General features: G+C 46.8%; 1 protein-coding gene across 1 annotated transcript in view; it reads right to left on the reverse strand.

The window, feature by feature from the left end:
• LOC122745431 (anosmin-1-like) overlaps positions 1–19667 on the reverse strand; it is a 33032-nt gene extending 13365 nt beyond the window's left edge. Inside the window, 2 exon segments of the mRNA XM_043990733.1 lie at positions 11964–12011; positions 19456–19667. Of these exon segments, the coding sequence (XP_043846668.1) occupies positions 11964–12011; positions 19456–19653 (246 nt within the window). The 5' untranslated portion in view covers positions 19654–19667.
• Between the last annotated feature and the right edge of the window lie 6555 nt (positions 19668–26222).

The raw sequence follows: 26222 nt of genomic DNA on the forward strand, positions 1-26222 counted from the left end.
CTACACCATCCAGCTGTCCCAAGGGACTAATGTACTTTTTGTTTTGTTTTATTTTGTTTTTTTGGAGGGCAATGAGGGCTGACTTGTCCAGGGTCACACATCTAGTAAGTGTGAAGTGTCTGAGGCTGGATTTGAACTCAGGTCCTCCTGAATCCAGGGCCAGTGCTTTATCCACTGTGCTACCTAGCTGCCCCGACTAATGTACTGTAATGATTGGAATGACGCCACCTGCTGGAGACTTAGTGTAGAAGAGTTCTGCCCATGAAGTGAAGGTCTTTGAGGGCAAGACCAGGAGTCTTTTCTTTGGCGTCAGGAAGTGATGTTTGCTGGTGGGAGGAAGAAGGAAGAGCTAGGTGCTCTGACTCGCACTCTTTCCTAGGGGCGCTGGTGGAGAAAGGAGCTAGAAATGTGCTCTCCCCTTAATAGATAGGAATCTAGGCCTTTTTCTTCTCTCTTTACCAAATTCTTATTCTCCTTAATAAATGCTTAAAAGTCTAATTCTTGCTAAAGCTTATAATTTATTGGCGGCCACTCATTAGATTTTAGACAGTCTAGCTAGAATTTTAGCCCTTAACAGAACTTTTTTTTTTTTTGGGGGGGCAATTGGGGTTAAGTGACTTGCCCAGGGTCACACAGCTAGTAAGTGTTAAGTGTCTGAGGTCGGATTTGAACTCAGGTACTCCTGAATCCAGGGCCGGTGCTCTATCCACTGCGCCACCTAGCTGCCCCGACTAATGTACTTTTGATAAAAGTATTTTTTTTTTCCAGTTACGTGTAAAAATAATTCTCAACATTTGTTTATGCAAGCTTTCCAATTTCAGATTTTTCTCCCTCCCTCCCCTCCCTTCCCCCTCCCCTAGACAGCAGATAATCTGATATAGGTTATATACATATATAATAACATTAAACATATTTCTGCATTAGTCATGTTATAAGAGAAGGATCAGAGCAATGAGGAAAAACCTCAAAATAGAAAAACAACAGCACCGAAAACAAAAGAAATAGTATGGGTCATTCAGCATCTCTACTCCACAGTTTTTTTTTTTTTTTCTGGATTTGGAGAGCCCCTTCCATCATGAGTGCCCTGGAATTCTTCTGTACCATTGCATTGGTGAGAAGAATCTGGACTAATGTACTTTTTTTTTTTGGTGAGGCAAATGGGGCTAAGTGACTTGCCCAGGGTCACACAGCTAGTAAGTGTGAAGTATCTGAGGCTGGATTTGAACTCAGGTCCTCCTGACTCCAGGGCTGGTGCTCTATCCACTGCTCCACTTAGCTGCCCCTGGACAAATGTACTTTTGAAACATCTTTGTTACTGTTTTGTAGACTGACTCAGAATACCCACAAGATCATAGACTTAGCACCATAAGAAATCTCAGAGGCCAGGGAGTCTTACCGCCTCATTTTACAAATGCAGAAACTGAAGCCTGGACAGACTAAGTGACTTGTCCAGGGTCACAGAGCTAATGAGTGTCTGAGGTGGGATCTGAACCCATGTCTTCTTGGCTCCAAGTCCAGTGCTCTACCTACTATACCATACTGCCTTTGGGTTGGTAACTCCTTGCTAGAGAGGCAGCTGAGTCCTGCCTCGTTTCCTGCCCGTCACATGGCAATGGGATGAGGGTTTGCAAGGCCAGCTCCATTGGCATTTGGCTCGAGGAAGTGGTTTGCATGTTTTTTAGTTTCTCTCATGTTCTCCCTCTGTTTTGAAAGATAATTAGATGGTGTAGATTAATCCTGACTCCCTGAATTTCTCTATGAAAACAAAACAATAACAACCTCCCAAGCCAGCTAGGATGGTTTGCAGGAAGGGCTTTGTTTGAAAAGGTACACAAAGCTACGAGGCCAGAGTCTGAGGTTGGGAGTGGGGGGGGGTCATGCTGCAGTCCCCAGCAGGGAAGACCACAGGGCAGGAATGACGTGTTGCCACCCAGGGCTTCCTTGACATCCTATCCGTTGTACACAACTGAAACCCATTTATTCCCATCTCCCAAGGATGGAAGGGGATTTTATGTTCATATTTGAGAACAAAAGCAAGAGCCTATAGGGAGGGAGAGGGGAGAGGCAGGGAAACATAGTTCATTTCCCAGAACATGTGGGCACGAGATGTTCCATTGTGATGAGAGAGACCTCCCTTTCTGCTCAGCCCCCACCTTCTGATCTACTTCAGTGCAGTTGTCGAGCAGGTACTCTGGGAAGGGGGGAATTTCATCTCCTCCCATCCACCTTTTTTTTTTTTTTGGTGGGGCAATGGCGGTTAAATGATTTGTCCAGGGTCACACAGCTAGTAAGTGTCAAGTGTCTGAGTCTGGATTTGAACTCAGGTCCTCCTGAATCCAGGGCCAGTGCTTTATCCACCATGTCACCTAGCTGCCCCCTCATCCACTCTTTTTTTTTTTTTCCCTCATCCACTCTTAATGATTTATTTGGTGATACAGTACGTGGGTTATTCTGGTCTTTGGCTTCCCTTCCCCCATCCTTCTGACTTGGCTTGCTATGAAAGGGTTGGTTGTAATCTTTTACCACGCTCTCCACCACCTGGGAGTTTAAGACAGTGGTCTTCACACACTTTTGATCTTGCATCTCTAGCAGTGAGCAGTTTTGGAACACTCACCCCAATTTGTACATGCTTCTTCCTTTATAAGTAATGTCCATGTGGTACTGTACTAATAATCACATACATGGTTTGTTTTTTTTTGTTGTTGTTGTTTGTTTTTAGGCAATTGGGTTTAAGTGACTTGCCCAGGGTCACACAGCTAGTAAGTGTCAAGTGTCTGAGGCCGGATTTGAACTCAGGTCCTCCTGACTCCAGGGCCGGTGCTCTATCCACTGTGCCACCTAGTTGCCCCCATGTACATGTTTAAAGCACTAGATCTAGGCCAGCTATTCCTGCATCATAAAACTAAATGCAAAAGTAGAAATGAAAAAGGACAAGATCATCTTGGATCCGGGAGTCAGGAGGGAGACGCTTTGTTTTTCCTCTTCTGACTCTGGATTTTCCCATCTCTACTCCAGCTGCATGCTGAGGGAGATGCCTCTGGCCCTGGCACCCCTTCCTCTGCAGAGTGAGCCCCTGCCCAGACTCTCCATTTAAGGAGGTGCTTAGCACAACTGCACTCACATCTAATCTGACCCCATGAAGATCAGCCTTCCCCTGCCTGGCCCCTCCCCCACTTTTCAGCTCCCTTTAGGTGTTCCCTTCCTCTGTTAGCGGTAGGAAGCACTTGCTTTGCACCAGGCCCCAAGCCAAGCATCGAGGGGACAACTCCAAGATAGCCCTGCCCTCATGGGGCCCATATTCTTCTTCTTCTTCTTCTTTTTTTTTTGACTGGGCAATGAGGGTTAAGTGACTTGCACAGGGTCACACAGCTAGTGTCAAAGGGGCCCATATTCTGATGCGGGAAGACGACACTCAAAATGGAGCTAAAAGCCAGGTGTGATGATGGGGCTGGTGTGGAGGTTCAGGAGGTCTGAAATACAGCGGGGAGGGGGATGAAGGTTGGCTGGCCCACTCTCCTCCCCAGGAGGAGGGCAGCGGGAGGACCGCACCAAGGAGCGAAGAGGACCTGAAGGCACAGGGATCATCCAGGGTGAGGAGACTGCAGGGAAGGCTGGATGTTCTAGGGCAGAGACCCTGGGTGCCAAGCGAAGTTCCAGCGTAAAATCGCCGCCGAGGCCTGTGTGGGGGAGCCCAGAAAGTCAGCTCTAAGGGCTTTCCCCTTGTATTTGTATCCCCACCACTTGGCACAGTGCTGGGTGCACAGCAAGTGCCTAATTAATGCTCTGCCTCTCTATTTACTATCTATCATCAATGTATCCATCTACCATCTCTGTATATCTCTGTCATCTATGTGTTACCTATGCATGTATCTCTGCACTGGTCATCTGTCATTTACCTGGGTATCATCTCTCTCATGTCTTCATGTATCCATCATCTATCTCTCTATGAGATCTATCATCTATCTGTGTATCTTTCTCTGTACGGATATATACGTCATCTATCTCATGCATCTATCATCTATCAGTGTAATAGCTACATATCGATCATCTACCTATCCATCCGCACATCTATGTATTTGTTACCTGTCATCCGTGTATTACCTACCTATCTTGTATGTATGTATGTTTGCATGTGTGTATGTGTCTATCATCTATCTATCACTTCTGCTCTCCTTCCCTGAGCCGAAGCCTGCCCTCCAAAGGAGCTTGCAGCAGCCCCCAGATGTTCTGGTAAACAAGGGTGGGGTCGTGCAGGTGGGTGGGGTTAGGTGTGGGGGTATTTTCCTGGGCAGCCGTTGCTGTAATTGTCCAAAGGGTGCAGGGGGGGAGGGGTGGGGACTTACACCAGATTTGGGGGGTGTGGAGTGGGAGAAGACGACCTCCAAGGGTAGGTGTGGTTGAGCTGGAGACAAGCCCCACAACTTGTTACCATGGGCAGGGCAGGATGCTCACCATTCCCCACCTTGGCTGCATACATGGGAAACCGTGACGATTTTGTAAAGTTCAACGATTCCAGTATGTTCGGTTCAGTCAAAGTGCCATCGTGTACTAAGCTTGGTATCAGACGCTAGAGACACGAAGCCAGAAGAGGAAACCGTCCCTGCTCTCAGGAGGCTTCGGCCAGCGATGAGTGAATGACGTCATTTGGGGGCCGTAAGCATTCCCAGCTCCGGGGGATCAGGAAAAGCCTGGAGAGAAGAGCTGGCAGCTGAGCGTCTGCTCTGGGGTCCCGAGGGCAGGGGGCTTGTTTTCATTGTGACACCCTTCTCAAACCTGGCTTCCCCTTCAGGTCTGTTTGATGGCTGGGGTTTGAGCCATTCCTTTGGGCTGACTCTTTCTCCATTCCACGTAAAATTAGGGTCACTCGTGAATGTTTGTATCTTGCCCGTGTGTAGGGTGGTTGCCTCCTAGAGTGTAAAAGGGGAAGTCTTTGGCTGGTTGGCTCTTCAGAATGTAATTGGCCAGGAAGTTTCCTTTCCAGCTCGATGTGTAGAGGCCTCCTGGGGGCATGAAGACCTCTAATGAGTCATTTCTACAGTTGGGCCAGCTTGTTAACAGCAAGGCTTTAAACGGAACTTTGGGGGGGACACGGGGGAGGTTTCTATTTCTAAACTAATGCGCCTATTGCTGCAGGAGCCAATGGGACTCAGTTAGACTTTGATGACTTGAGCGCCCCCATTCCATCCCCCTGCCCCCCCCCCCAATTTTCAGCTTCTTGCTGGATTGGTACCATTAGGGTTGACTCTTCTACTTCCCCAACCTTCATTCTTACTTCCCTGCTCTGCATTCTACCCTCCTTAGTAGGTAATTTAGAAAATATCTTTACTGCCCTGGCAGTCTCCCAGGGGGATCATGCTGACTCTTTGTCTAAAACGATATTTTGTATAATATACTGAGGGTCTTGGAGCCTGCCACTGGAGGGCCATGGATACCCTCCCCTCCCCACGGTGGGCATGGAGGCTGAACACAGACACTGCCATTGTTAGCAGCTGGGCTCCTCCCCTTGAGAGCAGCAAAAAGTTGGCAGGAGCTCTCTCTGCCTCGGGTGATGCTCTTTATCTAAACTCCCCTAGGCTCTGAACTATAACCAGGTTTGGCTACCAGTTGCCCAACCCTGGGTGGAGTGAGAGAGATGAAAAGGAGGAAGGGATGAGAGCATTGAATGGGTGCCTCTGCCCCCTAGGCCAGAGGGAAAGGGGAACACTAGGGCCTGTACTGGAAGATAAGACCCACCTGGGAATTGGCCCACAGAGGGGGAATGAGTGTATAACCTGGAAGGTTCCTGCTCCAACCTCTTCGAGGAAGGAAGCCCTTAGTATGTGCCAGGCACTGTGCTAATTATTCACAAATATCATCTCATTTGATCCTCACAGCAACCCTGGGAGATAGGTGCTACTATTATTCCCATTTTACAGATTTGGAAACTGAGGCAGACAGCGGTTTAGAGACTTGTCCAGGGTAAGTGTCCAAGGCTGAATTTGAACTCAGGGCTTCCTAAGTCCAGACCCAGGGCTCTGTGTACTGTGTGCCCTCTAGCTGCTTTGGAATTTTGCACTGTAAGTAAGGAACTTTTTGTTCTATTCCCTGTTCCCAATTCTATTGGGGTGTACCATATGTAAGGTGCTTTGTGAACCTTAAAGCACCATATAAATACAATTATCATTATTCATTATGATTGTTCTACCATGGGAATATTTCCACGTGTAACCTGCAGGTGTCCCTGTGGCCACAGGGGTAGGCTGCCGTGCATTCGCTCCTTCTGCTCCTCACCCCCTTCCTAGGGTCAGCTGGGTGTATTTAATGCCCTCCAGCAGTCTTCCCTTTCATCCTCCCAGGCATTGGTAAAAGGCGGTCAGTTTTACCCATGATGGGATTTGGTTCTTGTCATTTTCAGAGCCTGCCAACCCCCATTTTGAACAACTATTTGGGATACGGAGGTTTACGCCTCTTCTGCACCATCTACAAGGCATTCCACCCTCGAGAGCTAGATGGGGGGGGGGCGGGGAGGCAAGAGACCCAGGGGCCTTCCTTTCAAAGGCTCATTTGAGCCCAACTTCATCAATGTGTGGAGGATGAGACAGCAAAGCTCTGGGGGTTCTTCACCATCCCTGGTAGTCTCCTGTTGTGGAAGTCCGCCAACAACCAGCGGTTCTCACTGATGTGGGGACATGCAGCCTTCCAGCTTCTCAGAAGCTGGGGCTGAATGTGTATCTGGCTTCTTTTCTGAAATGCAAAAACATACATTCCGATCTTCCAGCACAAAGAAAGGCAGCCTTGAGGAGTGAGTCCAGTGGAAAATCCCCATCTCTGCTTCATCTCTCAAACACCCTCCCCCTCCTCCCAGGAAAATCACAGAACCACTGAGGGACAGAGACGGAAGGTACCACAGTGATCATCCATCCAGCTGAACTCATCTGACAGAGGACAAAGCTTAGGACTGGGGAAGTCAGGTGACCTGTAGAAATGGGACTAGACCCCACTTCTCCTGATAATAATGCTTGCTGCTTGTGGGGTGGTGGGCAAGTGCCTTTACCTTGCTGTGTTGGGCTGCTTGGCCTCTGAAGTTCCTTCCAGTGCTAGATCTAGGTTCTTATGTGTGGCCATGGGTACATTCTTGTGGTTAGAGTTAGGGTTAGAGATGTAGAATGAGGGGGTTGGACAGCAGTTTATGGACTCAGATGAGCTATTTCAGACAAAGCAGTAGCAAAATTCTATGATGTAATTAATGAAATTCTATAAATCAGGTCAATACCCATTCTGATACTTGGTGACATCAATGTAAAGGAAGGCAAAAGTGAGGATGGGGAAATGTATATGTGGGAAAGAAGGTTCAAGAAGAAGAAATAAGAAAGCCCCGACGAGGTTTGTAGATTATAAGAAGCCCTCTACCTCCACATCATGAGCGCTTTTTCAAAACAGGAACTGATGGTTCTGGGATCGATGAGCACCAAATACCCCCATAAAAAGACACTGACTATATTTTAACAGACAATAAAAAACTTCTTATGCATGTGGGAGATATCCCTGGGTCAACTGTCTGTGCATAGTCAGTCCATTCAGGCATAATACTAAGATCTGAATTTATAATCAACAAGAAGAATCCCAATAAGAAGGAGATTTGTTGTTCAGTTGTGCCTGACTCTTTGTGACATCATTTTGTATTTTCTTGACAAAGATACTGCCATTTTTTCTCCAGTTCATTTTACAGACGAGGAAACTGAGGCAAACAGGGTTAAGTGACTTGCCTAGAGTCACACAGCTAGTAAGTGCCTGAGATTGGATTTGATCTCAGGAAGATGAGTGCTCCAGACTTCAGGCCTGGGCACTCTATCCACTGTGCCACCAAGCTGCCTCATTAAGAAAAAGATATGGCATATAATTAAGAAGATTTAACACTGAATTATTTACACAAGTTATTGCAAATAAGAAATGGGAAATGGACAATTAAAATGACATGGGTGCCAACTATAATAATTTTTCCAGAAGTTAAACTGATGTAATTTAATTGCTACACCTAGGATAGTTGTAGTAGCAGTAATAATAATAATAATAAATAGTAGTAGTAGCAACAATAATATCAGCAATAATAAGAATAGCTATATTGATATAGTGCTTTAAGGTTTGCGAAGCACTTTAAATCTGTTATCTCATTTGATCCTCATAAAAATCCTGTGAAGTATTTGCTATTATTATCCCCTTTTGACAGATAAGAAAACTGAGGCAGGCAGCAGTTAAGTGATTTACTCAAGGTCAAAATAGCTAGGAAGGGGTTGAGGCAGGACTGGAACCCAGGTCTTCCTGATTCCAAGTGCAGCACTCCACCCACTTACATTACCATGCTGCCTGACAATCAGACACACCTTGAAAGGGGGCTTTTGCGTACATACAGTCTTAGAACAGCCCCATGAGATGCTCCAGAACCTGTGGCTACTGACCACCCTCTAGAGACCCAACTTGGAGGGCATTGGGGGAGGGGCAGGAGTGAATGGGTGCTCCATCCATATAGAGGTTATAGAAAATGCACAGACGTTTTGGAAGGGAGCGCACCAGCAGCCTGGAAGATGGAGCTTAAGCTGAATTTTTCCCCATTATTTAGAATTTTATTTTCCCAAATTACATGTAAAATACAAATTTTGACATCAATTTTTTAAAACTTTGTGTTCCAAGTTCTTTAAGCTGAGTTTTGAAGGAAACCTGAGACCTTATGAAGCAAAACTGAGGAAGAAAAACCTAGGCATGGGTGACGGTGACAAAAAGACCTGGAGATGGGAGGCTGAGTGTTCTGAGTGCAGAGCAGTAAGTCAGTCATCATGGCTGGAGGCAAGTTTGAGAAGATTGGAGATGTGTGAGGGATCAGCTTGTGACCCTGGAGGGCAGAGGGAGCCACCTGAGTTTAATGAGTGAGGGTGGACAGATCCACACCACTTTGGACAGACAGGGGAAGGGAGAGGCTTGAGACGAAAAGATTAATGCTCAGCCTATTACAATGGTCCTGGTGAGAGGTGGTGAGTGAATGAGGGAGGTGGTTGTGTGAGCAGAGAGAAGGGGACAGATGATGTCGTGGGGGAAGAAATGACAAGGCTTGGTAACTGATGATATTGGGGGGAGGTTAAAGATGACCCTGAGGTTTGGAGGTGGGAGCCTGGGAGGATGGAGGTGCCCTGGATGACAGTGGAGAAACTGGGACAAGGGGAGAGTGTGGGAGGAAAGAGAAGTTTGTTTTTGGGCACTATGAGTTTGAGATGCCTGTGGGAACTCCAGTTTGAGAGCTCAAAAGACTATGTGATGTGGGACTGGGGCTCCAGAGGGATTGGACATAGACCTGCAGATAATAATAGTGCTCATGGGAGGGGCTGAGGTTACCCAGTGAGTGTGCAGATAGAGAACAGAAGAGGATCCAGGCAGAGCCTGAGTTCGAATCTTGCTGCCGCACTGCACAGGGATTGTTCTCATCAGCAGTCACAAGGTCACTCTTGAGCTCTGCAAATGCTGATGTGAGTGAGAAGGAGCCCTGTCACAGGTGACCTTTAAAGGACCTATCTTTAGACACTGATGACCTTGTTGCTGTCTCTTCCATTAGACCGTGAGCCTTTTGAGATCAAGGACATTTTTTGCCTTTCTTTATATCCCCAGCACTCAGCACAATGCCTCACATGTAGTGAATGGTTGAAAAAATGCTAGTTGACTGACTAGATGAGAAACTGGAGCTCAGAGAGGACAAAACACTTCCCCCCCCCTCACCTAGTGACTGGTAAATGTTGGGGCACCTAGGTGGTGCAGTGGATGGAGTACTGGCCTCAGCTTCCTGAGTTCGAATCCGACCTTAGACACTCACTAGATGTGTGACCTTGGGCATGTCAATTAACTCTAACTCAGTTTTCTCTTCTGTAAAATGAGCTGGAGAAGGAAATGGCAAACCCATCCAGTATCTCTGCTAAAAAAATCCCCAAAGAGGTCACAAAAGTCAGACATGACTGAATCACTTAACAACAACAACAACTTGACAAGTAAACAACAACAACAGTTGGAGCCAGCCCTCAAACCTAGGTCTTCTGATTTCAAGGCCAGAGTGCTTCCCCTAAAACTAGGATGGTCATTTAACTTCTGTGTGGATGAGATGACCTGTAGGGTCTCTGCTGGCTATAAAGGTTCTGTGATTCCTGGCAGGGGGTAGGGAGAAAGGGGACTTCTCCAAGAAAGGTGCCTAGTCCAGGAGCCATCCAGGAACCTCTGAGTCTGTCTTAAGTTAAAATCAGATCCGCATCAAACTGGATTGAATAAGAATTCCGGGGCTCTGGAAACTCTCAGCTTTGAAATGTCAACAACATAGTTGAGGGTCTTTGCTCTTCTTGATGTGTTGTGTGTGTGTGTTTGCCTCTTGCAGACGTTCCGGCAAGACACATGGATGCCGAGAAGTGCCGATGTCTTCCCATGCCATTAATCAAAGCGGCGACATGAGCACAGAATCCTCATTATTAAGAACATTCCTTGTTGTTAAAAAACATGCAATTCAGCATTCTGGGGAAACCAATGTGGTCCTAAACCCATGAGTCACATTTAAGAGGCTTTAACTCCACCAAGATACAGAGGGAGAAGACAGCCCTGGCACATCCTTGGGGTAAATAACACTAGTGGCTGATTCCCGGGGAGCCTTTGGTTCCCCTCTGTTCCTTTGGGTTGTCTGATCTAAAGGGAACTTGTCTTAGCACCTGGAGGGCTGGAGAAGTCACTTCTCAGAGTAAATGGTTTTCAGTGCATAAAACAAAATCATGGGGTTACAAAGGAAACCAATTCTACTGAAGTGCCGTTACTGAGATGCTGGAAAAACAAATTTGTAGACCCCACATTAAGAAGACTTGGCCTAATGTGGAAATATGTTTAACATGATTGGATGTATATAACCTAGATCAGATTACTTGCTGTCTTGGGGATCGGGGAGGGTGGGAGAAAACTTTGGAACTCAAAATCTTACAAAAATGAATGTTGAAAACTCTCCTTACATGTAACTGGAAAAAATACTTTTAAGATTGAAAAAAAAAGACAGCCTAAATGATCTTCAGAGTCCTTTTCCTTTTCAGTTCTAAACTGAAAGATCCCATCATTATCAGGGCTAATTAAATGCATGGCGGTGTGCTGGGGCAGGGGTCTTCACATTTTTTTTGGTATCATGGTGAAGCCCCTGCCCCCTTTTCCGAATCATGTTTACAAAAGGAAAACAAAGGTATTGTCCTCAAAATAAAGCATAAAAATTCATGGATCTCATATTAAGAACTCCTACAGTAGGTGCTTAATAAATGATTCTTGATTGACTGACTGATTTCCACTACCCCATCATGGGCTGTGTTCCTACCTTAGTAGCTACTTTTGGTGGTGAAATCCACTGAAGATAAAACAGATGTTTAGCCTCTGAACACCACCCCTCCCAACCTCTCCCTCACCTATGCCCAAGTGATAAAAGGTGATGAGTGACTACCCATGTTCCCTTGATCTCAGTACTTCTCCCTCCCTTGAAAAGGATACTTTTCTACTCAAGGAATGAAGCTGGAACTAGGGAATAGTTAAGTGACATGGGGGAGGAACGTCATGATGCAAAGGACAAGCCGAATCTGGAGGAGGGGACAGTCTAGCCCTCATCTTCTTGGGGGGAGGCAGATCTGGGCGGGGGGCATCTCCCAGGGACAGGAACCGCATGAGGTACAGGCTAATGGGAGCACAGGAAGCCAGCCTCAGAACAGGAGTCACCTCAGAGGGGCAGCATACCCTCCTAAGGGTATACCCTCCTAAGGGTATGCTTGCTTCCCTGCATCAATATCTGTACCCTGGGGAAACACCCCATTGGCTCCACGCTAGGTAAACTTCTGTTAGGTCATTGTGTCCCTGGAGCCCTGAAGGGGAGAAGTGATGGAAGGCAAGAAGCCAAAGCCCAGAGGGTGAGAGAAGAGGTGTAAAGCTGAGCGGCTCACCTGAGAACATCTTCGGTTGTTACTGCACCAGGTCAGAATCTCATCGTTCTATGTGGGAAAGAGAATAAGAGCCAGTGTTAGCTCTGAACCGAGGGCATCAGCGGCCAGGAGACTAGGATAGCACCATGAGCTATGTTCCTGACCCGTCACCATCCTTCATATTGAAAAGGACTGGCTGAGTGCCCGGCGCAAGACAAGGATGGCACACAGGAATCCGTTACCATATAGAGAAGATAAGGTAGGCGGAGGACTGAGGGGAATGGACCTAGAGTCTGGGAACCTGGGTTTGAATCACAGCTCTGATGCTCACTGGCTGTGTGACATTGAGTAAGTCTCAGCCTCTCTGGGCTGTGAAAGGAGGGGGATAGACTGGGGGGTCTCTGAGGACCCTCTTAACTCTTTACCTCCTGAGACTCAGTTTCCTCATTCATAAAATGGAGGTAAGAGAACCCACCTCAAAGGACCTTTAATAGTAAAAAACTAGCATTGAGACAGGGCTTTAAGCTTTGCAAAGTACTCTGCAAATATCTCATTTAATCTTCACTACCACCCTAGGAGCTGCCATTTTTATATGAGGCACTAGGTGGCACTGTAGCTGTAGCACTGGACCTGGAGTCAGGAGCACCTGAGTTCAAATGTGACCTCAGACATTTTCTAGCTGTGTGACCCTAGGTAGGTCACCTAATCTTTCTCTCCCTCAGTTCCTTTACCTGTAAAATTAGCTAGAGAAAGAAATGGCAAACCACTCCTGTATCTTTTCCAAGAAAACTCCAAGAAAAGCCACAACATGATTGAAAAATGACCCAACAACAACAAAATTGATCATACTTACTATCAACCATCACTGCTATTGCCAATCAACCATTATCGATCACCACCATCATCTTCACCGTTATCAATCATTCTGATAACCCTAGCCAGCATTTCTGTAGCACTCTGAGATTTGAAAGCACTTTACAATTGTTATCTCATTGGATCCTCACAACAGCTTTGGGAGATAGGTGCTATTAGTGTCTCCATTCTAGAGAGGAGGGAACTGAGGGAGAGAGGGATTGGGCGACTTGCCCAGGGTTACATAGAAAGTGTCTTAGATACTTTTTTTTTTGGTGAGGCAATTGGGGTTAAGTGACTTGCCCAGGGTCACACAGCTAGTAAGTTTTAAGTGTCTGAAGCCAGATCTGAACTCAGGTCCTCCTGACTCCAGGGCTGGTGCTCTAATCCACTGCGCCATTTAGCTGCCCTTTAGATAAATTTTGAAGTCAGATCCTTCTGACACCAACTCTGTCTCTCTCTTTATGCCAGTTAGCTTCCTCCTTAGTATAAATCACAATTATTATTACTAATCAATCCTTATTATATATTATCCATTATACTGTTATACATTATAATAACCATAACTGACATACTATGGGGGTGGGGAAGCTCAGAGGAGCTGTGTCACTTGCCCATGGACATAAAGGTTTGTAGCTGTGATTTGGCCTCAGGTTTTTCCTGACTCCAAATTGTGTGTCTCCTATGAAATAGGAATGGTTAAGAAAATCTCTTTTAATTCCTACAAAGATGTTTTACTCAGTTTTCATCATCATTCTCTTCATCTTCATGATGTGGTCCCATATCATGCTCAGATTTTGTACAGTCCAGGCTGGGGTAAAGAGTGGCCTTTAGTCAGAGGACAAACCTCACATCCGACCTCCCACCATAGGTCAGGGCTACACAGAAAAGAATGTTCTGGAGACTTGTTGTTGTTTAAGCCAAGCACAAAACAGGATCAAACTGTGGCAGGTGAAGGTGTACCTGATTCCATCAAAAGGGGCCTGGGGCTGGCAGCAAAATGGCCCCTTGGGGAGCAGCACTCATGGTCTCCTGCCCTGGTCCTCCAAACCCAGAATGGAGTAACAAGGATGCCACGTTGGGGAAAAGATTGGCTGCAGGAAGTGCTGGATGTATTATTGCTGAGTCATTGGCACCCTCGGGCACAGACTGGAGGCCACCTTGTGTCATGGGAACTTGGCTTGAAGAAGACCTGAGGTCAGCCCCCACTCCTGGCCCTTCAGAGCTGTGCGGCCCCAGGTGAATCCCTTAACCTTTCTGAGCCTTGGTTCCTTCATTTACAAATGGGAATGGTCTGATCTACAGCCTCCACCTCACAGGGCTGAGGAAGCCCCAGTGACATCAAGCAAGTAAAGGCCTTTGCTGTGAAATGACAGTAATGCTTATTCAAATGGGGATCCTCAATAACTTCTGCTCCCATAGGCCAGTCAGTCCCTTCTCAGTTTCCTCCCCTGTGAAACAAAAGGGTTTGATCCCCAACTCCTCAGGCTCCTTCTAGCTCTAGACGGATGTTATTAGAAGCTGAAGCCCTGCCCCTTCCCTGGCCTCAGTTTCCTTATCTGTAAATGAAGAAATGCCACTGATGGCCTCTGCGCTCTCTTCTCCTTCTTAATCAGGCGTCCTAAAAGCCCGAGGTTCTCCGCTTTCTGTCCTTCTCCAAATCACCCAGGTTACTGTGAGCCTCCATGTTGAGAGGAGGAAAGTCTCCTACAATGATCCACCCAGTGGCAGGGCCTGAGCTCCCATTGTGTTTCCCTGGCTCGGAGTCATAACATCATCCACACAAGTCACGTGGACTTGAGCTGATGCTCTCCTTGCTTTGCCAACAGTCTGTGACTGGGGCAGAGGGGGCGGCATCTCCATAAATGTCTCCCCACAGGAAGCTGCAATGCCGAGTTCTGTTAGGGCACATCCATCCATCTGCTCCCCATTATCTGCCCTCGCTTGGCCTCCTGAAATCAGCCGATGCAAACGTCCTATGCACCAGGGGGAGGTTCAGCCCCGTGGCTACTGCCCTGTGCTCAGGAGAACGCTGCGTGCCCCAGGGACAGTGCTACCCGCAGTGGGCTCAGTTTCCTCTGGGCCAGGAGCACGCCACCCCGTCCCACAGAATTACTGGCCCCAGAACTTGGGGAACCACCGAGCAAGTGTGAATTCCTGTTTGCGTCTGTCTGTAGCCCAGTGTGTTATCCAGGAGCCATCCTGAGATGCTGCCATCTTAGGGTGTTGGGGTCTCCAGCAAATGGGCCAGTGTCTCTGCTCTAAGACCCAAGAGAGATGAGGGGAGGACACAAAAATCCCCTCATTCCCCTAAGACCTGAGGGGGGCTCTGTTTGGAGACCTAGCTTCTGCTAGAGTTGGCTCTTTTGTCAACTCCCGGAGTTCACATTCCTGAGAGCCATCTCTTGCTTTAACTCACTCCCTGAAGAGCATATCTGGCTTTTTAAAGGCTCCCTGGACTTGTCCACAGGGCAGTGAGGTGGTGCAGTAGATGGAGTGCCAAGCCGGAGGTCAAAGACACTCATCTTCATGAGTTCAAATCTGACCTCAGATACTACTAGCTGTGTGACCCTAGGCAAGTCATTTCACCTGTTTGCCTCAGTTTCCTCATCTATAAAATGAATTGGAGATGGAAATGGCAAACTTCTCCAGTATCTCTGCCAAGAAAACCCCAGATGGGGTCATTGACAGTCAGACACGACTGAAAAACGACTGAAGAACAACAGAGTTGGCCAATGCTGTTAAGTGCCTAAGGCAAGATTTAAACTTAATCTTCCTGCCTGCTAAGAATGCCATTCTACCTTTCACAGGCTCCCTCTTCTCTGCTCTCACATCACCTCAGCCTTGCACTATTTTTTTTTTTTTTTAGTGAGGCAATTGGGGTCAAGTGACTTGCCCAGGGTCACACAGCCAGTAAGTGTTAAGTGTCTGAGGCCGGATTTGAACTCAGGTCCTTCTGACTCCAGGGCCGGTGCTCTATCCACTGCGCCACCTAGCTGCCCCTAGCCTTGCACTATTGCAGTAGCTACTGGGGGAGGGGGTCACTCCGATCCATCCTCCTAAGGCTCAGGTCTGCCCATAGCATCCCTTCCTCCTCCTGTGACTCATCCAGGTCTCTGCTGCCCCTTCCTTCCTCTCCAGGCTCAGCCCCCACCGCATACAGTGACGACTCTAGCCTCCTGGATGTTTTACCTACAAGAGCCTCCATCTCCTGGCTCCGGCATTCTCTCTGGCCATCCCCCAGGCCTGGAAGGCTCTCCCTCCTTCACTCTGACCCCTGACCTCCCAGGCTTCCTTTCAGTCCCAGCTAGAATTCCACCTCTACAGGAAGCTTTGATCCACTTGTCTTAATTCCAGCGTCTCCTGCCTCATAATGATTTCCTGTGTGTCCTGTCTATAGCTTGCTTTGTATACATTTGCTAGGCTGGCCCTGGCTGTCGGGCAGACACTTCATCCACAGGTCTATCCCTGAAGCAGGTCCAGATCAGAAGGACCTCCCAGAGCCTGGGAACTCTCTGAAGCCTCCAGGTCCCTTGCTGTGGTCATGAAGCCATTGTATGTCTTCTTTTTGTTTTTGTTTTTGTTTTTTGGTGAGGCAATTGGGGTTAAGTGACTTGCCCAGGGTCACACAGCTAGTAAGTGTTAAGTGTCTGAGGCCGGATTTGAACTCGGGTACTCCTGAATCCAGGGCTGGTGCTCTATCCACTGCACCACCTAGCTGCCCCACTCTTTCTGTTCTAAATGAGAAAACAAGGCATCTGCAGTGCAGGAGGGACAAATAATTCTCTTCATTAAGATCTATGCAGAGGTGGTGGAGGTGGTGGGGAGAGGGGGAAATGGTACGGGCTTTCAGTCAGTACAAGTCTAAGGAAAAGGCTACAGTTTACTAGGGGGAGCAAGACATTCACCCCCAAATCATTTAGGTTCTTTGTATATTCCTGAGTGACCACCTCTCCAAGTAGCATGAGATGCTCATCTTGTCATTCAACAAGTAATTATTGAGCACTTCCCATGTACACGACAAACAAGGTGCCTAAAATACAGTTAGTATATGCTCTGCAGACACATGCAGACTTAAGCACAAATACATATAAGTGTATTTGTATGTTTATGTTTTGTTGTTGTTGAGTCATTTTCAGTCATGTCTGACTCTTCATGACACCATTTGGGGTTTTCTTGGTTAAGATATTGGAGTGGTTTGCCATTTCCTTCTCCAGGTCATTTGAGAGATGACAAAACTGAGGCAGACAGGGTTAAGTGACTTGCCCAGGGTCATACAGCTAGTAAGTGTCTGAGACTAAATTTGAACTCAGGTCTTCCTAACTCCAGGTTCTAATACTGTATCCACTGGGCCATGTAGTTGCCATCTCTCTCTCTCTCTCTCTCTCTCTCTCTCTCTCTCTCTCTCTCTCTCTCTCTCTCTCTGTATATATATCCCATCTATATCTAAGAGGCAGATATGTGGCCCAGTGGATAGAGTGCTGACTCAGGAAGAACTGAGTTCAAATTCAGCTGCAGACACTTAATAGCAGTTAGCATTTAAATTGTACTTTACAAATATTATCTCACATGATCCTTATCATAATACTGGAGGGCAGGTGCTTTTATTAGCCCTATTTTCCAGATGAAGAAATTGAAACAGAGGTTAGGTGACTTGTCTAGGGTCACAGAGTTAGGTAAGCGTCTAAATCCAGATTCGGACCCATGCCTTCCTGATTCTAGGTCTGGAATTCTATCCGCTGTAATACCTAGTTGTCAGTTACTATTCCTGTGGCCCTGGGCAAGCCATTTAACTTCCTGTTTGCCTTAGTTTCCTCATCTGTAAAATGGGCATCTACCTCCTAGCATTATTGTGAGGAGCAAATGGGATAGTATGTATAGAGTACTTTGCAAACCTAAAAGTGCTATATAAATTCTAGTTATTATTCTTGTTATTATTACCGTCATTATTACTATTTATAAATCGACAATTAAGTGAGTTGGTCAGTTCAGTCTAGTAACTCATTAATTCATGGACATGGAGGGAATCAGAAAAATTAACTGAGTGAATGAATTAATCAGACAAGATGCTTGATTATGTAGGGGAAGGAGAGGAGCCTCCTTAGAGACTGAGTTCCCCGTCAGTGGAAGTATTTAGCAAGGGCTCGACAGCACTTGTCAGAGATGCTGCAGAGGGGATTCGAGAGCAGGGCTGGAGGCTGCACTAGCTCACCTCTGGGGTTAGGGTTAGGGCTAAGGAGCTGCGGGTTCAAGGCCTGCCTCTGACATAGCCCCAACCCTTGGTGCTGAGGGCAACTTTGAGATTCTAGGTCACAGACAGAGTTGCTGGTCTGCGTGGGGAGCTCCCTACATTTGTAAAGCTGGAGATGTCATTCAAATACATAAATAAGTCAGCAACCATCTGTCAAATGTTAATAGCCAGTTACAGGTCTGGCCTCCAACACAACCACACCTGCCCTTATCCTGCTATGCCTTTCTACCCTGCCCCCTTCCTTTTCTGCACAGGACCCCAAACCTCCTACCACCTGGGCACCCCCAACAGCACATCTGAGCAGATGCCACTGGGAAAATTCTCCCTGCCTCCAGGATAACCCCTGCTTCCCACTTCAGCAGGGACACTTTGGATAGGGGTATGCTCTCAGAGACAGAGTCCATCCACATAAGGTTCACCCCAAGCTTTTTTTGGGGGGGGTCAGATTCACACAAGGTGAGCAGACACTTCTGGGGTGGGATTCACACCCTCTCACTGTTATCTTTCCCCCCAAAGCATCAGCTCTTGCAAACTTCCCATTTGCTGGGCAGGCATCACCATTCTTCCAGTCACCCAAGTTGGCAACCCCAACTCCCAGTTCTCCTTCCCCCTGTGAATCCAATCAGTTGACAAGTCTTGTCATTTCCATCTCTATATCTCCTGCTTCTCTCCCTTTTCTACTCAAGCTAACTCAGTCTTTAACACATCTTCCCTAGACAATTACCAGAACGTCTTAAGTGAACTCCCTTCCTCGAGATTTCCCCCATTTTAATCCATCCTCCCAACAGATTACGAAGTGATTTTCCTAAAGCTTGGGTCTGACCACATCACTCCCCTATTCAACAAGCTCTGAGGGTTTCTATATACTCTAGAATCAAATGTCATTTCATCTTTAAAAAATATTTTTGTGGAAGTTGTATAATGTACATAATTATTAGAGTAAGAATTATAACACGTGTTCTATTTATACACAGATTTATTTTAATATATTTATGTATATACGATAATTCTATATTTATGAATATACACAATACACATATGTACATACCTACATACATACACACATTCATATTTAACTGATAGGGATGCAAGATCAAAGTTTGGAGAGCAGTGGTTCTGGGGAGGAGTAGGAAGATTTGACGTTATTTGTTCAGCGAGAGAGAGAGAGAGAGAGAGAGAGAGAGAGAGAGAGAGAGAGAGAGAGAGAGAGAGAGAGAGAGGGAGAGAGGAGGTCCCAGAAGGTCAAAAGGGCTGAAGAAGGATGGGGTATGGAAAGTGCTGAGGTCAGACAGAGGTAGGGAGTAAGTGGCCAGGAGGGATGCTAGAATCCGAGAAGGGGATGCCCAGCTCAGGGAGGGCTTCAAGGCTCGCGGGAAGGCGAAGACCCCTTCCGTCCCGAGGCCCCCTTACCTGTAGGCTCCCGAAAGCCACTCTTAACTGGGTGATGTGCAGGGCGAGGCATCGGGAGGAGCACCTGGCCGTGAGCAGCTCCCGGTGTGCGCCGCCCCGGGAAGCAGCTGCTCCAGCAGCCGTCACCCCCGCTGCCCCTGCCATCAACACCCCTAAGGCCAGTAGTCCCAGGACACGCGGCCCTCGCTCCCCCAGCATCGCGCCCCACTCCAGTCCCGTCGCTGACTGCAGACACGGTATTGCTCTGCCTGTGACTCTACAGGGGGTGAGGGGGTGGGGGAAGAAGAGGAAGGAGGGGGTAAGGAAGCAAGGAGGGGGAGGAGCAGAAGAAGAAAGGAATGAGGAGGAGGAGGGAGGGAGGGAAAGAGAAGAGGAGGGAAAGAAGAGGAGGAAGGGAAGGGGAGAAAAAGGATGGGAGGAGGAGGGGAAGAAGCAAAAGAATAGAGGAGGGTGAGGGGAGGAGCAGAGGAGGAGGATGAGATGGGAAAGAAAGGGGGAGCGGGAAGAAAGGGGGAGAGAAGGGGAACAGGAAGAGGAGAAGGAAGAGGAGGAGGGTTGGGGGAGAGCAGAGAGAGGACTAGGAATAACAAGAACCATGAGGTGGTTACTTACTTCAGAGAGGGGTTAGGGGCTCAGTTGTAAACCTGAAGGTGCCCGGTGCAGATGAGGGTGAGAACAGGCATAGTGGCTAGAAGACCCCAGCTCGGCCTTAGCCTGGCTGTGTGACCTTGGGCAAGTGATTTCTCTCCCCTGGGCCCAAGTTTCATTATTTGTAAGAGGAGGGGGTTGGACCAGATGAACTCCAATTCCTATGATCCCATAATTGATCATTGATAATGGGCGTGTCTCCAGCACTTGGATGCTCATAAAGCACTTTCCATAGTATCCTCTTTGGGCCTCACTGCACCCTGGGGGAGGGGGTCCTACAGGTGTCATGCCCATTTTACAGATGAGGAGATGCAGGCTCGGGAAGGATGCCTGGCATAGACAAGAGCTTCAGATGATGCAGTGTGAGAATGGGGGGAGGGGAGGGATCTCCAACTGGGATGGTAGAGGTGACATCTGGGTGATGGGCAGCATGGTGAAAAGCTGAGAAGGCCTTCCTCGAGTGGGGAGTGGCATGAGGCAAAGCCCAGAAGTGAGAATGCCTCCTGGCTATACCCAGGAGGTGGGGAGTAGTCTGGTTGGATTTGAGTTTGGCCCCAGAGAGCCTGATCTGACCCCTCATTTACAGATGCCCGGAGAGGGGCAGGACGTGGTTGAGGCTGGTCAGCCTGGAGCTGGGCCTCACAGCCAGGGCTCCTGACTCCCCAGGTCAGTGGTCTTCCCTCTATGCATCCCCTGAGAAGAAAGAGCTGTTCCACTAGTCTAGGGTCTTCCAAAAGCTGCCTTTTCCCACTAGTTTATTTTTCTTCTTAAGTGCAGCCCCACAGACCTTTGGAATTCCTTAGTGCAGGGAAATGAAGCCTGGTGAAGGACCCTAACCCAGTTTTGTTGGATCTTTGTATCTTAACAGCAAGAGGACTGTGTTCCCTTTTAAAGACCCTACTTGTCATCAGCCTGAAGAAAGCACTGATGGGAGCTGAGGGTCCCCTCCTTGATCCAGAATAAATACAACTGTGGCAGTCAAAGCATAATTGTTTCCTGAGTAATTTCAAGTCCTCCCCCAGACGGATGTGCCCGTGTAGCCAGTGAGACTCAAATGTGGCCTGGTTTTACTTAGCATCTCAGAGCATTTGCTGCTGATATAAAACTGGATGAGGCCACGGGGGAGGAAAGTGAGATCATTTCTAGTCATTGAAAAAAGTTCTAGTAAAGCAGACACAAATAAATATCACAGGAGAAATATTGGAGCCAGTTCTGACTGGCTCAGGACAGCCGAATATTAACTTTTTAGTATGAGCATTTCCACCTCGGAAGGTGACAAACATTAAAATCAGGGCATGATGTGGTGTTTTGTTAGTTGTCTAGACTTGAGAAAGTGATGGAGAAAATATGAATGTTTCAGCCTACACCTAAAAGTCTTTTGTAAGTACAGTCAACCCTCTCCATTCTCCCATTTAACTTTCAGGACTTCAAGCATTCACTTATTAGTAACTAAGGATCTCAACAGCCAACAAAGCAGATGTCACTGACAGATTATTTCAAGCTGCTCCATCCTTCACCATCCACCAGCTGTGAAGACCAGTGTCAGAGGTGATGTCAAGATCTCACCAGTCTCAGAGTCTTCCAACAACATCCACTGAAGCCCCAACAACCTTTCCCTTGGTTTTCACAGGGGGCTAAGGTACAGAGGTTTACAGCAGTGTGGTGTATAGCGCTTCGCTCTCATACTGCCATCTGACACAGTGGAGGGTAAAATTCAGGTTAAAAAAAGTTTTAGTTTTAAGAATTTTAGTTGCTGTACCATACTTATGGCGCTATAGACTTCATGTGTATGAAAAGTGAATATTGTCTGAAATCAATGCTTGTTTTTATCGAGATGTTAGCCAAAAAGGACACAGAATTCTAGGAAATTACTAGCAAGAAGAAATATTTTACATGTTACCAATTTTATTTTGTCTACCACATTTTATGGTTTACTTAATGGTTACTGTGTTAGGAAAAGCACATATCAGAATTAATATTGTGTTACAAAAAATTGTGCGCTGAAAAGTTTACTTTCAGCCATCTCTAGAGAAAGATTAATAAATAATTGTACCCATTTCGCAAACCAGCAAAATTATGCTTAATTCTGCAAGCTAGCCATCAGTAATAATATGAACCTTTCTGAATTTGTATTAAGACTGTCAAACAGGAAATCACATCACAAAACTTATGTGAAAACCAGGTTTATTACAAGAGAAATGAAAGTATATGTGAAACCTAAAGAGTTCACAGTCCATGCAGAAGTTTGCATATTTGTGACAGCACAACAAAGGAAGGAGGGGATACCAGGAAGGGGTGTAGTGTGTAAGGGAAAGGTGCAGTAATGGTGGGGAAAGCACCGAACCCCTCTCGAAGGGTAGGAGCAAGGTGATGGCAAAAGTTGCGTTTTTTCCCCTTGGGAACTACTAGACTATGAAGATAGGAGGGTTTGCTTATCTGCAAAGAACCCTAGCTGCACAAGCATTTTCTGAGCCTGGCACAGACTGGCTGGCACCTGTATTGTGTCCCAAGGGAACACATGGAGTCAGTCCAGTTTGGGTACAAGCAACAAAGTATGTCAACTGGAAGGGGGTTCAGGATATCCTGCATGCTCTGGGTTCAGTGTTTCTGGAAAATATGGCAACTCAAAAGGACAAGTTCAGTGGACCCTTTAGCAGCCCTTCACAAGACACAGAGAGAATAAGCATCAGAGACAGGTTTTGAACTCAGATCATCTCATTGCAGAGAGATTACTCTTTTCTTTTTTTTTTTGCAGGGCAATGAGGGTTAAGTGACTTGCCCAGGGTCACACAGCTAGTAAGTGTCAAGTGTCTGAGGCCAGATTTGAACTCAGGTCCTCCTTAATCCAGGGCCGGTGCTCTATGCTCTATCCACTGTGCCACCTAGCTGCCCCCTTCTTTCCTTCCTTCCTTCCTTCCTTCCTTCCTTCCTTCCTTCCTTCCTTCCTTCCTTCCTTCCTTCCTTCCTTCCTTCCTTCCTTCCTTCCTTCCTTCCTTCCTTCCTTCCTTCCTTCCTTCCTTCCTTCCTTCCTTTCTCTCCCCAAGACAGCCCTGTCATCAAACATTTACCAGCACAGCCCTGTATTGCTCTGTAAACATTGCTTGACTTTAGCAGGAGGGCCATAGAAGGATCTAGAAATGAAATCCCCACCAGACTGGAGACTTGGTGACCACTGGCTCATAATCACTGCCATTTACATAGCACTTTAAGGTTTGTCAAGTCCTTTATGGACGTACTCTCCTTGAAGCCTCCCAGCATCCCTGAGGTAAGGGGCTTCCCCTCACTAGAAGCCTTTGGGCAAAGGTTGGAAGACCATTTTCCAGAGCTGCTGCTGAGGTGATTCCTGCTCACATGTGGGTTGCACCAGGTGGTTTCTGAGCTTCCTACCAACTCTATGATTCTGTAAAATACATTTATTCATTTCCAAACCCTTCCTCAAATAACAGCCTCTCATTTCCAATTCCCTCTTGGCCATCTCCCCCTGCATGTTACTCAGTCATTTTACACTCAATGTCATACCAAATGATACCAAATGGAGAAGTAACTGGGTGTGGTGGATCAAATGCTGTCCTTGCAGTCACGAAGAACTGGGTCCAAATTTTACCTCTTGACACATGCTGGCTGTGAGACCCTGGGAAGTCTCTTAACCTCTCAGTGCTTCAAGCAAATTTCTGTGAGTAAAAGTTGCAGATCAGGTGTTGACTTGAATCAGGAGAAAGTATTTCCTGCTTAGGAGTTGCCTATGTCAATCAAATCAGCATCTACATCAATAGGAACATACCAAATTTTTTTAAAATTCCCTCTTTTATGGTACACAATAGGCATTATATAAATGCTTTCCTCTTCCCCTCCCCCTTTCTACCCCCATCTAGCCAGGCACCACAGGATCATTTGATTCTTGAGCTGGAAGAAGCCTAGTAATGCACAGACCCAAAGCTTTTTTGCAAACCTTGATTTAATATTCTAAAAAAAATCAGACCTCTCTTGACAAAGAGAGGTGACCAAGCACAACGTAATGGCAGATCATTGGCTTTGGAGTCAGGAAGGCTTGGGTTCAAATCCCACCTCGAACACTTATTAGCTTGTGACCCTGGGCTTCATCCTTCCTTCACCATGTGGGACTCGGTTTCAGCTGCAGAATGAGTTCGGATTCAGCAGCCTCTCAGAGCCCTCCCTGCTCTGCTTCTACAATCCTGACTCATCAGGTTTCAGGAAGAATTATAAGGCCAATGTAAACTGTTACAGAGGTCATTGCTTTGGGCAGCATTCATGGTTTGGTTTTGTTTTTTACATCTTCTGTTCTCAGAGTGGGCTTCATGGAGCCCCTGGAAAATCATCCTGCCTCTATCTCCCCCCTGCTTGGACCAGAGTCCATTGTGAACCTATAATTTGGCCCTCTCATTATGGAACATCCATTATGTTCAATGGTCCTCATTCCTGCACCAAACAATGTGTGGTTAGATGGCTTCCTGTTGGCAAGACATTCAAATGGATCTCTCCAGAGAGAGAAAATGGAGGAATAATGAAACACATAGGGTTCATGCAAATAAACATCCAGACCTGAACACAGATGCTGCTGGAATTCAGGTGGAGTGGAGGCAGGCATTGGTTGTTGTTGATGTTGGTCAAAGGGAGTCTGATGGATGCTCATCCTCCCCAGGGTAGGTTGTGGGGGAAAGTCCCAAGTTCTTGGTTGGTAAAAGCCAAGGGAGGAAGCTAAGCATATCATCACACTGGGGAGGTTTTTCCTAGAGTTGTCCTGGGTGTAAGAATAGAGATTATAAGCTTTTTGTGCCTGGATGCAGCCATGAAAAACATACCAGACATTTTTGTGATTTCATGAAAAGAGTCAAAGAAAGGCATCCACTTATGCCCTCTAATCTTTCATCCTGGCCTGGGGGTGACCCTGTGGGCTCCAAGGTTAGGGGTTGGCTTGGGGGTTCTTACCACTGTTGGAAAGATTTGCAGCTTCTGCTTAATGATGTACTGCATACACAAAAAATGTGGCCAGCGGTGGGTATTGGCCCCTTCCTCCTCCCTCTCTAGACTGAGTATCTGGGGAGGGAGACCATATGTTCCACTAACTAGATAAGCTCTGCAGCTATTTTCAATTAAATAAATTAATTTTAATGGAGCCTAGTGGACAAAGAACTGGCCTTGAAGTCAAGAAGACTAGGGTTCCAGTCCCCTCTTGGACACATGTTCACTATGTGACCCTGAGTGAATCCCTTAGCTTCTTGGTGCTCCAGGAAACTCCCCAAACTCAACCTTTGCGGCAAAGGTGATGACCTGCATTGGGAGAGGGAATCCCCTCCTCTGGGAGATCCCCCTACTGGAGGAATCATAAAATTGGGTCCTATCTTTTAATTTTAATTAATAACGAAAGAGTCACACCAACCTGCACCTCCCTCTAGGTTTCAATGAGGATTCTCCTATTGGTTCTCCTTCATGTTTCCTCTTATATGGTTGGAATCTGCCATTACTACCACCACCATCACCACTTCTACCACTACCACTACTACTAATATTACTACTACCACCACCACTATTAGTATTACTAACCCTAAATTTATACTATTGCTAATAGTACAGTTGATTACTACTACTACTACTACTACTACTACTACTACTACTACTACTACTACTACTACTACTACTACTGCTGCTGCTGCTGCTGCTGCTGCTGCTGCTACTACTACTACTACTACTACTACTACTAGTATTAATACAACTACTGTTGGGTCAGCTAGGTGGCACAGTGGTTAGAGCATTGACCCTGAAGTTGGGAGGATCTCAGTCCTAACCTTACCTCAGACACTTACTAGCTGTGTGACCCTGGGCAAGTCACTTAACCCCAAATGCCTTCAAACATCTGGGGCCATCTCCAATCCTGATCTCTCTCTCTCTCTCTCTCTCTCTCTCTCTCTCTCTCTCTCTCTCTCTCTCTCTCTCTCTCCACTGGACCCAGATGGCTCTGGAAGAGAGAGTGAGGTTTGTGACCTTGCACAGCCCTCCCTTACTTAAATCTAATTCAGTGCAAGCCATGATATCACCCTGATGTCTTGGTCCTCATTGAGAATGAAGGAAAAACAGCTACTACTGCTAGCTGCTGTCAACTG

Source organism: Dromiciops gliroides, chromosome 3, assembly GCF_019393635.1.
Source record: "Dromiciops gliroides isolate mDroGli1 chromosome 3, mDroGli1.pri, whole genome shotgun sequence".
In the NCBI taxonomy this organism is placed as follows: domain Eukaryota; kingdom Metazoa; phylum Chordata; class Mammalia; order Microbiotheria; family Microbiotheriidae; genus Dromiciops; species Dromiciops gliroides.